This window comes from Heterodontus francisci, chromosome 18 (genome assembly GCF_036365525.1).
Source record: "Heterodontus francisci isolate sHetFra1 chromosome 18, sHetFra1.hap1, whole genome shotgun sequence".
Classification (NCBI taxonomy): Eukaryota; Metazoa; Chordata; class Chondrichthyes; order Heterodontiformes; family Heterodontidae; genus Heterodontus; species Heterodontus francisci.
In genome coordinates this window covers 21,931,407-21,942,662 of record NC_090388.1, presented here as the reverse complement: position 1 = coordinate 21,942,662, position 11,256 = coordinate 21,931,407, and the positions used below count along the sequence as shown (strand labels likewise).

General features: G+C 39.7%; 1 protein-coding gene across 3 annotated transcripts in view; it reads left to right on the top strand.

Annotated features, from left to right (window-relative positions):
- Window positions 1-1,073: 1,073 nt before the first annotated feature.
- Window positions 1,074-11,256, top strand: part of tmem117 (transmembrane protein 117) — a 307,799-nt gene continuing 297,616 nt past the window's right edge. The window contains exons 1-2 of one of the 3 annotated variants that reach the window (XM_068051188.1): window positions 1,074-1,173; window positions 1,860-2,168. In XM_068051188.1, the coding sequence (XP_067907289.1) occupies window positions 1,883-2,168 (286 nt within the window). In that variant the 5' untranslated portion in view covers window positions 1,074-1,173; window positions 1,860-1,882. Of the gene's footprint in view, window positions 1,174-1,680; window positions 1,761-1,859; window positions 2,169-6,269; window positions 6,360-11,256 lie in introns of those variants that run through there. The other 2 variants (XM_068051189.1, XM_068051190.1) reach the window with 2 other exon arrangements.

Genomic DNA, 11,256 nt, shown 5'->3' with positions numbered 1-11,256 from the left:
TATTACACACTTGTTTCAGTGCTATTATTTTTATGTGACATTTAAAATTAATTGACTCACAGGTTGGCCGTGTTAGCCATTATTTTTTACATTGTAATTTGGGTATTTATAAATTCGTGCTTATTCCCAAATGGGATTTGTATGGTTCAGATCTGCACAAGGCTGTGCATTTACTAACTGAGCCATTGTGGTAGCCCAGTCAAATGCGAGTTTATAAAAGCTTTCTTTTATCATTGGAAGGCTCAAGTCTCCACATGGTAGCTGTTATGTGTTTTCATGTGACACCAATATACTTCATTTATAAGAAAGCTCCAAATGCCACTTGTTGAAAGTGTAAGGCACTGAGTGTAAACTTTGAACTTTAGCGTCTGTGTAGCTGGCATAAGTATAACCTCATGGATGCAAGTGCAGCCAATGTAAGATGATACGATGATGTAACCTTCATTTCACTGTGCCAGGGAGGAATTCTAGGCAGATGGCCATTTTCTTTAAATCACAAGTTGAATAGTTTTCTGAAAATACTATTTTTGAAACACTGGATTTGTTTCGTAAACAGCTTTAAATAAGTCATTTTGCATATATTTAATCTGCTGTGTTTAAGTTCACTGGAAGTGTAGGATAGCATCTATATTTACACTACACAAATATAAATCAGGTAACCACTCCTATTTATTTTTGAAATTGTGCACAGTGGTGTAGAGAGTTCGCAACTCCTTCCAGAGTAGCTTGAGACCGGAATGCCTTCAGCTGGTACTGCTGTTTAGCTTGTTACGTTTTAGAAAATTACTTTCCATTTTAACTTTGAAACTGTTTTAAAAGCTTGCATTCCATTTGTGGCTTTAACGCACTGTTGCACAGCCTTTGCCTTTGTAATTATTACTGGTAAAACTTGTTCAGTTGCTTTCTGATTTCACTGTTCGGGTAAATATGGTTTCGAGATTCGATCCTATTCATACTGATGAGGCAATGCCTGGTGTTGTTTACAACAGCCTATCAATGATAAAAGGAAGCAGTCATAAACTCCTGCCTCAGGTCACATGCTGCAAGCCATGCTTTTTGTTTTAGAACATGATTTTAATCTGAGTGTATAACAGCATGAGTAGACCACTAGCACTCCAGAAACTTACTTCTGGTAAGGGCAGGCTGTAACTCGAGAAAAGAATTGACAGCAAGGTTAGTATTAAACCTTGCATATATTCTACCTCATTGCAGATGTGTGATTTTAAACACAAAATTACTGTTTACTGTAAATGCCAAGACATTTGCTGAGAAAGATATTTTGGTGATTACATTCTGCTGAGTGGATTGTTCAGATGGTGACTGCTTTTTAAATAAATGGCAAGTTTCTGATTTTTTTTTAAAGAATGCATTGTTGAGCTGCCTGTTATTTTAACTATGTGGAATGTAGGCGATCACTTGGCCGAGCCCTTTGGTGAGATGGAAGTGACTGGAATTTCCCAACCAAGGGAGGTTTTGCTCAATAAAGCACAGCAACTGGTTATTCTTGCAGCCTATAAGAGTTGTTTCTCTGTTCCTGAATGTTCTTCAGGAAACAAATAAAGTTTTTATTGACAGTCTTGCTTTTCTCAGCTGTATTTTGCACATCAATTACCATAGAACACAATTTCATTAAAGGCATTGTTTCTCTTCAGTCACTATTGAGATTATTGCTAAGCCAAAGGAAAAACAACTAAGATCTAGAATTTCCTCCAACTGGCCATCTAAGTGCTACTGCTTATTATGAAACTTAACTTTGTATGGTAACGCAACTTTGCTGAGCAGCACAGCAGATAAACATCCAATTATTGTATTTACATATACAACTTACTGAATCACTAATTAATCGCTCTTTTATTCAGTCTGCAGGTTGAAGGGACTGCCCATGTGTATGATGATGGTTAAAGCATTTCGCTATTATTTCCAACATCCATGGAGTCGGCTGATTGTGGCCTACTTGGTGACTTTCTTCAATTTCCTCATTTTTGCTGAAGATCCTATTTCTCACAGTCAGACTCCAGCCAATGTAATTGTTGTTGGAAACTGCTTCTCTTTCATAGCAAATAAGTACCCTGGAGGAGGATGGAGCTTCCTAAAAGTGCTACTTTGGTTACTAGCTATTATTACAGGCCTTGTCGCAGGAAAATTCCTCTTCCATCAGCGGATGTTTGGTAAGTCTCCCCCAAATTACCCTCAGTACGTACAGTTGCTATGAAAACCGGTTGATTTTTTCCTTGTCATAGGTTTTATTAATTAAGACTGACAAGTATTCGTTCTATTAATGTTCAAGTGCATCATCCAGAACTTTGTCACTTAACCAACGTCTGTTCTTTGGGTCTTAAAATCTGTCCTATAAACTTTAAGTGAACGTATTAGCCAATCCTGGTCAAACACTCTAATGACCAATTTACATACTATGTACTTTAATCAACCTTCTTAACAGTTGGATCAGATGTTGTACCTGCACCACTTCCAGCGCCAGCAAAACCCCCTGGTGGTCCATCAGCCCCCGATACAACTTTGTGATGATGGGATTGCAGATTTTCTCCAGTATCTTCTGTTAGTGCTCATATTCATCCTTTTCAGCAGTCTGGTTCTTGTCTAGCCAGCTGATAATGTCTTTCATGCTACTAACAAAAACTGACTACAGAACCCGACAGACTTCTTTTTAAAAGTTTATCCCCCTATGTTTTAACCTTTCAAAGGGCAGCTTGACCATCTGACAGAAGATTTAAGAGTTCTGGGTCAATTTATAGGCCAAAGTCTTGTTCAAACTTCAATTAAATTGCAGAATTTCTGGGTTGTTCAGATTGTTGGCAGAACATTCCTGGTAGTTTTTTTTGAAAAAAACTTGTGAATACTAAAAGGCACAGTAAAAAAGAAAGAGCCAGGCCTGCCTGAAAATGTTAGTTGAATTTGGCACTTCATTTTCTACGTAAATGTTTGTAATCTGAGTGAGTTTTTGCAGATTTGCTATGCCAAGAGGCACTGTCCTGTTTTCCCCAGAAACATATGGTCTAGCTTTAATTTATCAGAGTGGATTCTCAGTCCCATGCTGACATTAATCACATAAATGAAAGTCTGAAAAAGTTGTAAGGCTGATGTTGAGCTATATAGCAGGTATGCACAAAGTTCAGTTCTCAAACTGTTTACTGTGATAGCTTCAAAAATAAAGTCCAACTTTTTCAGAAGTTTTCTGTTTATTCCATCACATTTCTGAGTAGGCGAGTGCATATATACATTAGTTTAATGTCAACAAGCGATGTGTAAACTTATTATCTTGTAGCTATTACAGGAAAATAGCAGTCTTGGTGCTACTAAGTGCATAGCTCTTTTTCATGTCCTGATTATTTGTTATCTCTTCCAGTTGTACAATTTACATATGTAATTAAAATCTGTGTACAGGGCAAAGTTTCAAAATTGGAGGAAAAATTATTTTACTGGAAAAGTTGTGAATCATTTATTTAAATACCAGTACTAGAGAGAGAAAAAAATTACAGGGCTATTAATTGTAAGTTGAATAATTGGAAGGGAGTATTTATTGGAATACAGAAGTTGCAGCTGGGTGTAGTTTGTGGTGCGTGTATCTGTTTTTTTAGAAAGTTGTTTTGTAGAAATGATAACCTGTTCTGCTACTTGAGGGCAATGCAAATTAAACTGGTGTGGGCTCATTCACTCCTAAAAACAAGGGTTGGGATTCCCCTCTTTGGGGTAGAGTTCTAGTGGGGTGGACCTTCTGTCCAGCCCTTCAAATCTGCCCCATTCCAATCCCCATTTCCCAGGTATCACTCATCAGGAAGAACTTCTTCATAGTTTGTGCTGATGCTCACTTGTCCTGCAGACATCAATTAACTTCAGGATTAGCTAATTATTTTGTATATCTCTAAGGTCTCCTCCCATTTCACTCCTTTCAAAACTGGAGTCCAAGGCTTGAATTTTACACCCCCCAAACGAGCGGGCAGGTGGGAGGGAGGAGTGGGGGGAGGGGAGGAGGTGGGGCTGTCCCCGATCCTTTCCCACCCCAGTTTCAATTTTACGCATGGCGGCGGCAGCAAGAATTGGCATCACCACCGCAGGTATTTTAGCTTGGCTGGCGGGCAGCTGAGGCCTCAAAAAGCCTGCCTGGTGAAACCCGGCGGCCTTCTTGCAGGCTAGTGGGGGCCTTCCTGATTGGGCACCCTGTGCCCCATGGAGGGCTACCCCTGAAGCCCCAACTGCCCCCAACGCACAACACTTACCCCCCCTCCCCCCACACCCACCCGCTAACCGACAACCACCCCCCACCCCACTTGCCTCGCCTGGGCCTGACCGATTGTCCCTGGCAAGGCCCTAAAAACTTACCTTTTTTCCAGAGCCATCCTTCATCTTCTTACATTGGCTGGGTGTAGTCCCAGCAGTGGCCACTGCTCCTGGTGACACTGCTGGGACTGAGAGCTTCCAGCCCACTGATTGGCCAACAGCTCCTTTAGGCGAGACTTCCTGCCCAAGACCAATTAAAGATCAAAGGAGCGAAAAATGCCAGTCTGGCTCCCCAGGCTTGGTGGAGGTGGGTTCACCACCGACTTTCCGGCAGGTGGATGGGGCCTCCTGCCCAATGAAAATTCTGGCCCAAGTTTTTCTGACCATTCCTCTGATATTCGAGCTTAGACTCATGGTTTGACTCTGTAGAAATTGCAGGATTTAGATGTTTCCCTTGTGCCTTGGTGACTAGAACTGAGCACAATATTCAAAATGGGTCTGACCAGCTTCAATGCGATGGCCTCATACTTGTGCACAACAGATTTGGCTATATAGCTCAGCAATCTATTTCCTTCATTAGTTCATGTTCTATAATGTTTGGATATGTTGAGTGTTAAGTCTGCTATCATTCCCAGCTATCTTTAAAACTCTCTCTGAGCCCATATGTTAATTATTCTCCCATTGGATTTTTTTCTTCTAATTTCTAAGAGATTGTGCTTATCTGTAATGAATTTCATATATCAGGTCTGCTCCTTTTGCAAATTATGCCCAAGTCTTCTGGTAGTATCTTAGCTGTTTCATCAAACTTCACTGCCTCTACTGCTGCCCGCTTCCTCCCATCCCTCATGCCATCAGTAGAGTTATGTTTGGCCAATTTGCATTGTATTTCTCAATCCAGATCATTTATGTAGATCAAAAATAGGAGTCCCATCCCTGATCCCTGAGCATTCAACTCAATGTATTTCTCCAATCTTATACCACTCCGTTAACTATAGTCTGTTTCCCTTCATTTGAATATCCGATAACTCAATTTTTAAATATGAAATGGTCACTTTGCTGTGTTTTGTGCATTGCCTAATTTGAATCACTGGACAATTCAACATTTTTAATGTACAAAATGACTTAGAATTAACAGGAATAGACTTCTATCTGCAGCTTTCCCTCTTTAAGCTCACACTTTATCAACCTCCCAGATTTACCTATGATGCTATGGCATAATCTTGTGTAGTAACCTTTCATGTAAAACTTTGTCCAAGATTTTTGGGAAGTCTGCCCCTTCTGAAATCACGATCACTTACATTTTCTGGATCACATCTATGTAGGTGCTCCTCATCTTTGTTCCTAATTATCAATTCCATTACCTTGGCAGTCACTGATGTAAGTCAGGAAATACTCAGCATGTCAGACAGCAACCTTGGAAAGAGAAACAGAGTTATTCTTTAAGGTCAATGACCTCTCATCAGATCTGGAAGAAATTAGTGATTTTGCAAGTACAGAGCCAAGGAAAAGAAGGGGTGAAGAAAAGGAAGGATAGAAAAACAGGGAAGGTCTTTGATAGGGTGGAAGGCCGGAAGGCCGGAGTGAGTAAATTACAAAAGGGATGGTGGTGCAAGGAAAAAAGGGGAGATAATGACAAAGAAACAAAAGATGGGTCCAATGGAGGTGTAAATGACAACAGCAGAACCATTACTAGGACCTGTTGTCTGAGAAAATGTGAGTGGTGGTTATGATCTGAAGTTATTGAACTCAATGTTTAGGCACTTCACAATGTTCCAGCCTCAACATCTGGACCCATCTTTTGTTTGTTTGTCCCATTTATGATCACCTTTTGCCTTGCACCATCTTTCGTTTTTGCCTTTTAATCTCTCTTTCTATCCACTCTATCACAGATCTTTCCCATTTGTCCTTTCCTACCACCTCCACCCTTTTTCGTTGACTCTATACTTGCTTATAAACTGTTAAATCTCGAACTTCTTCTAGTTCTGATGAAAGGTCACAGACCTGAAATACTAGCTCTGTTTCTCTCTCCACAGATGCTGCCAGACCTGCTGAATATTCTGAGCTTTTTCTGTTTTCATTTGAGATTTCCAGCATCCACAGTATTTTGCTTTTGTTGTACTGATGTAAGTCTAATGTTTTGCTATGTTTGTGTTTATCACCTTTCTTGAAAATGGGAGCGATGTTGATTTGATTTCAATCCAGTTGACTCCCTTATAATGATGTCAGCACTTTGTAGATTTTTGCCCTGAATCCCAGTTAATGCTAGTATATAACATCTGGCCCTGGAGATTTATATATAATATAGTCTTGAATTTAGAATGCACCCACTCCACTCCAAAATTTACTAGAAGACTTTTAAAATTGAATATCATAATTAACTCCTTACACATGATTTTGATGTAGCTTCACATTATCACTTTCACTGACTGGAAAACTTAAAATAGCCCTTTTATCACATTTTCCCCATCCATAGAAATGTACAGGATTGGAAAAGACAATTATGGTCCCCTTGGCCAATTTCATTATCTAGAACACACTTCTGTTGCTCCCAAAAACAGTGATCTTGGGATGAAAACAAATTGTTTTAATTTTTGTGTTATGACGAATTGTACTGATGGAACATTTTAGTGTGATACAAAGAGCTTGTGACAAATTCATGATGCAAATAAATGGGACATTCTGTAAAGTATAGAGTATAATGATACAGTGTAGAGTATAATGTTACTGGATGTCACACCAATGACACAATTCCCATAATATACTCTCTCGAGCATGAAAGACCATAAGTTACACTATTCATATGGCAGGGTTGAAAGAATCTCTGCACAGTGACTATAACAATTGGCCTGAACCTACTTGTTTTTTATTCCTTGTTTCTGTTGGGTTGTTTTGAAATAATAACCCTGAATTTCCTTGCATTTCCATCACTTGAGTGGCATTGAAACAACACTGGAAATGTTTTTAGTCAGGATACTAGTGGGCAAGCTCTTTCTAACAGTTGTGTGTCCTTAAGAGACTCCCCAGCTCCTAACGATTCTGGAGCTGTTTTGTTATTCTCCTGCGAGTTGTTGTTGGCCTGACTTACACACAGCCATCTGGCAACCAGTGGGGCTGTGCACAAAGGACTCCTGGACATAGTTCATTAATTTACGTGACCTGAGCTACATCTGTTGAGGTGAGTCTTGCATTAATGGATGATCTTTCTCATCCAGCAGCAAGAAGTGTTCAACCTTTTGTGGCATGCCTTGACTGATGAATTTTGTTAGTTCTTAACCAAGTCAGAAGATGGATGACCACAGGGTGTGAGGTTTCTCATCTCAGGAAAGGTAAAGAAAGCTGTTTAGTTTTGATGACCTAAATGGCCTCCAGCTGCAACTTGGTTTTTCCTTTGCAGCAACAAATGAGGAACTGTCCATTTTGGGTTGAAAGTAACTGCTCTGGTACAGCATAACTTGTTTTGACATTGAGGAATGATTAACAGTGAAACTTCAGAGTAGCAAATACACCACAAATGGCATTAGTTTCAAATGTAACTGCAGAAATGATCTGGATGTTAAGCACAACCGTGAGGTCGCATCTATTTGAAGTTAACCCTGCATAATGCATTAGGAGGTATAATATAGAAGTGAGATTACATCAAATCTATTTTAAAATCTTTTAATGTTTTTAAATTCTTCCATGACCCTATCCAATTAAGTATTTTAAAGTGGGTGAGGCTGTGCAGTGGGGCAGTTCCAATTGGTGGGCAGGATGTCAATCTCCTGGTTGCAACCAGTAGAAGAGGTGGACTCAATGGAGGAGTTTAATTTATGCAGAAAGTGCACTCTGTGGCGACAGTGCGCATGCTCCAATCCCACCGAATCCCCAGATGCTCCTTGGATCGTGCACAGTTTTTCTGTGAAATTTGTTTGAAGAAAAACCAGTCCCAGAGCCAAAATATCTGAGTAATGGGACCTCTGGTAACCAGACTAATGAGCGGCAGCTGGAGCCAAGTCATATGGATGTCCTGGGAACTGGATCAGATCATGCTCTATGGCCTCAGATGCTGTGCATGAGTTTTGGGGTGTGCATCCTTTGAATGGTAGCACAGTGGTTAGATTACTGGACTAATGATCTGGAGACATGAGTTCAAATCCTACCATGGCATCTGAGGAATTTAAATTAAGTTAATTAAACTTGGAATATAAAGCTGGTATCAGTAGTGGTGACCATGAATTGTCATAAAAACCCATCTGGTTCACTAATATCTTTTAGGGAAGCAAATCTACTGTCCTTACCTGGTCTGGCCTACACATGACTCTGGACCCATAGCAATGTGGTAGATTCTTAACTGTCCTCGGAAATGGCCTAGTAAGCCACTCATTTGTATCAAACTGCTACAAAAACGTCTAATCAGCACTGTGGGTGTATCTACAATACACGGACTGCAGTAGTTTAAGAAGGCAGCTTATCACCACCTTCTCAAGGGCTTAAGGATGGGCAATAAATGCTGGCATTGCCAGTGATATCTACGTCCCATGAAAGAGCAACAAAAAAAGGCTTAGAAAACATGGTCACGCTAAAACAAGACATGTGTCTGTGGGAATAATTCCCACCAGTTGAGCTACTTGACATTCCTGGTCTCTTAGTAATAGGCAATGAAATGTATAGATCAGAATTTCTTTAATTATGGATCAGTTCAATGGATATAAAATCTTGCGCTAAAGGACCCTGCTTAGCTAAAAGCATAAATACAAGTCATCAAGTCAGGTCGCAAAAAATATCAGGGCAACCTGTAAGTCATCAATTTGTGTTCTGTGTTTACTACCTACTGCCATCTATTGGAAACTTTAGCAACTGGTATTGAGGGAACATGCCATCACTGCATTGGGCAGCCAGTGATACCATTATGTATGAGATTCATTTGTCACAATCTGTCAATTATATTAATCAAAAAGATAATCTAAATTATGCTAATAATGCATTTCAGCAAAATTTAATATAACTGCACTTATAATTTTGGATTGCAAGATATTTTATTATTCATTTGGGTTAGAACTTCAATATATCCTGAGATAATACCAAATTGCTAAGCCTTTGTAAAATGAAATGCATTATTTACCATTAAAGCCTCCTCTGCCTGTCAGTTGAATCCTTGCTCTAGCATCATTTATTACAATGCAGGCTTTTCCCCATACTTTTAACTCGTGCTCTTGGCAGACAGGCAGCTCTGCGTGAGATATTGAGCAATAGGACTAGAGATTTTTTTTTGTTCCTTAGTTACTCCATCCCTCTCCCTGCAACAGTCTGAGGTTCAACCAGACTTTTTGCAATCATCTTGTCATATTTGTTCCTGAGATGAGCTTCTGACCACACATCTGTGCCATCACTAAGACCGCCTATTTCCATCTCCGTAACATCACCCAACTCCGTCCCTGCCTCAGCTCATCTGCTGCAGTAACTCTCATCCATGCTATTATTACCTCTGGACTTGATTATTCCAACACCTGGCTGGTCTCCCACATTCTACCCTCCATAAACCTGAGGTCATCTAAAACTCTGCTGCCCATGTTCTCACTCACACCACAACCCACTCACCCATTAACTCTGTGCTCACTGACCTATATTGGTTCCTGGTCAAGCAATATCTAGATTTTAAAATCCTCATCCATGTTTTCAAATCCCTCCTTGGCCTTGCCCTTCCCTATCTCTGTAATCTCCACCAGCCCCACAACCCTGAGATACATGCTCCTCTCATTATGCTGTCTTGAGGATCCCTGATTTTTAATTGCGCCATCATTGGTGGCCATGCATTCAGCTGCCTAGCCCCCAAGCTCTGAAATTCCCTCTGTAAACCTTTCTGCCTCTCTACCTCTCTTTCTTCCTTTGAAGACACACTTTAAGATCTACCTCATTGACCAAGCTTTTGGCCATCTGCCCTAACATTGCCTTATGTGGTTTGGTGTCAAATTTTGCTTTATAACATTCCTGTGAAGCATCTTGAGACATTTTATTACATTAAAGGTGCTATAAAAATACAAGTTGTTGTATTATGCACAGAATTGTGAATAGCCCATTATGTTCACTCCAGAAGGCAATAAATCTCAGTGTCAGAATTTTGCATTAAGCCAAAACTAATAGTTCAATTTATTTACAAGAAGAAAGCAAAGGACACAGCAAGGAACTAGTAGCAGAATTCATGACTTACACAACACCTACCTTATTCCAAAATTAGAGCTGTAAACCTTGAATTCTTGTCAGAAATATTTTACTGAGGGCCTGATTTTACTCAAAATCCATTCACTTACAGAGTTAAAATCAGGCCCTGAGTCTTCCAAATGATAAACACATACCTTGGAGTCTCTCTCAGTTGGAATAGGCAATTCAAAGCAATGCTGCCAATGATGACCAATGAGCAATCTGATGCACACCTAAGAGGTAATGTTGACTTTGGGTGATGGCATAATGCGGACGATATTGAATAAGACACCCATTATACACCATGCTTGAAGTTCCTTTCCATCAAAGTCAATGGAAGGGAAAATTGGACAGGACATATAATGGATGATTGATTCTAGATATCACTCATTTAGCACTATTGCCCAAAGTGAAAATGACTGCTCCACCCTCATTTCGTGACACAGTTCTTGACGTTTACAAATTAATTGAACTTGTTGTATGATGTAACCTTTGAACACATACTCAGCCATAAAATATTTGTATGTGATGCTATGTGATATATTGGAAGATGTGTCATGTTTCAGATCAAATGGATCTTTATATTATTAATTTTCAATAAGAACCTGTAGTTATGCCAGTATTGTTTTAACTTGGTTCCTATGATAGCTCGTTAGGAAAGTATATTTGGGATTTTGTCTTACCTTTCAAACTGTCTCCTCCCTATTTATGTTGATGCTTGGACGCAGTTTTCTATTAAGACAAATGGTTTGATTACTTGAATGCTGCATACATTTGGGATTGAATTAGTTGTATTTGTTTAACAAATTGTAGATCTCAAGTCCAGCCCAGTAAAGCAATAAG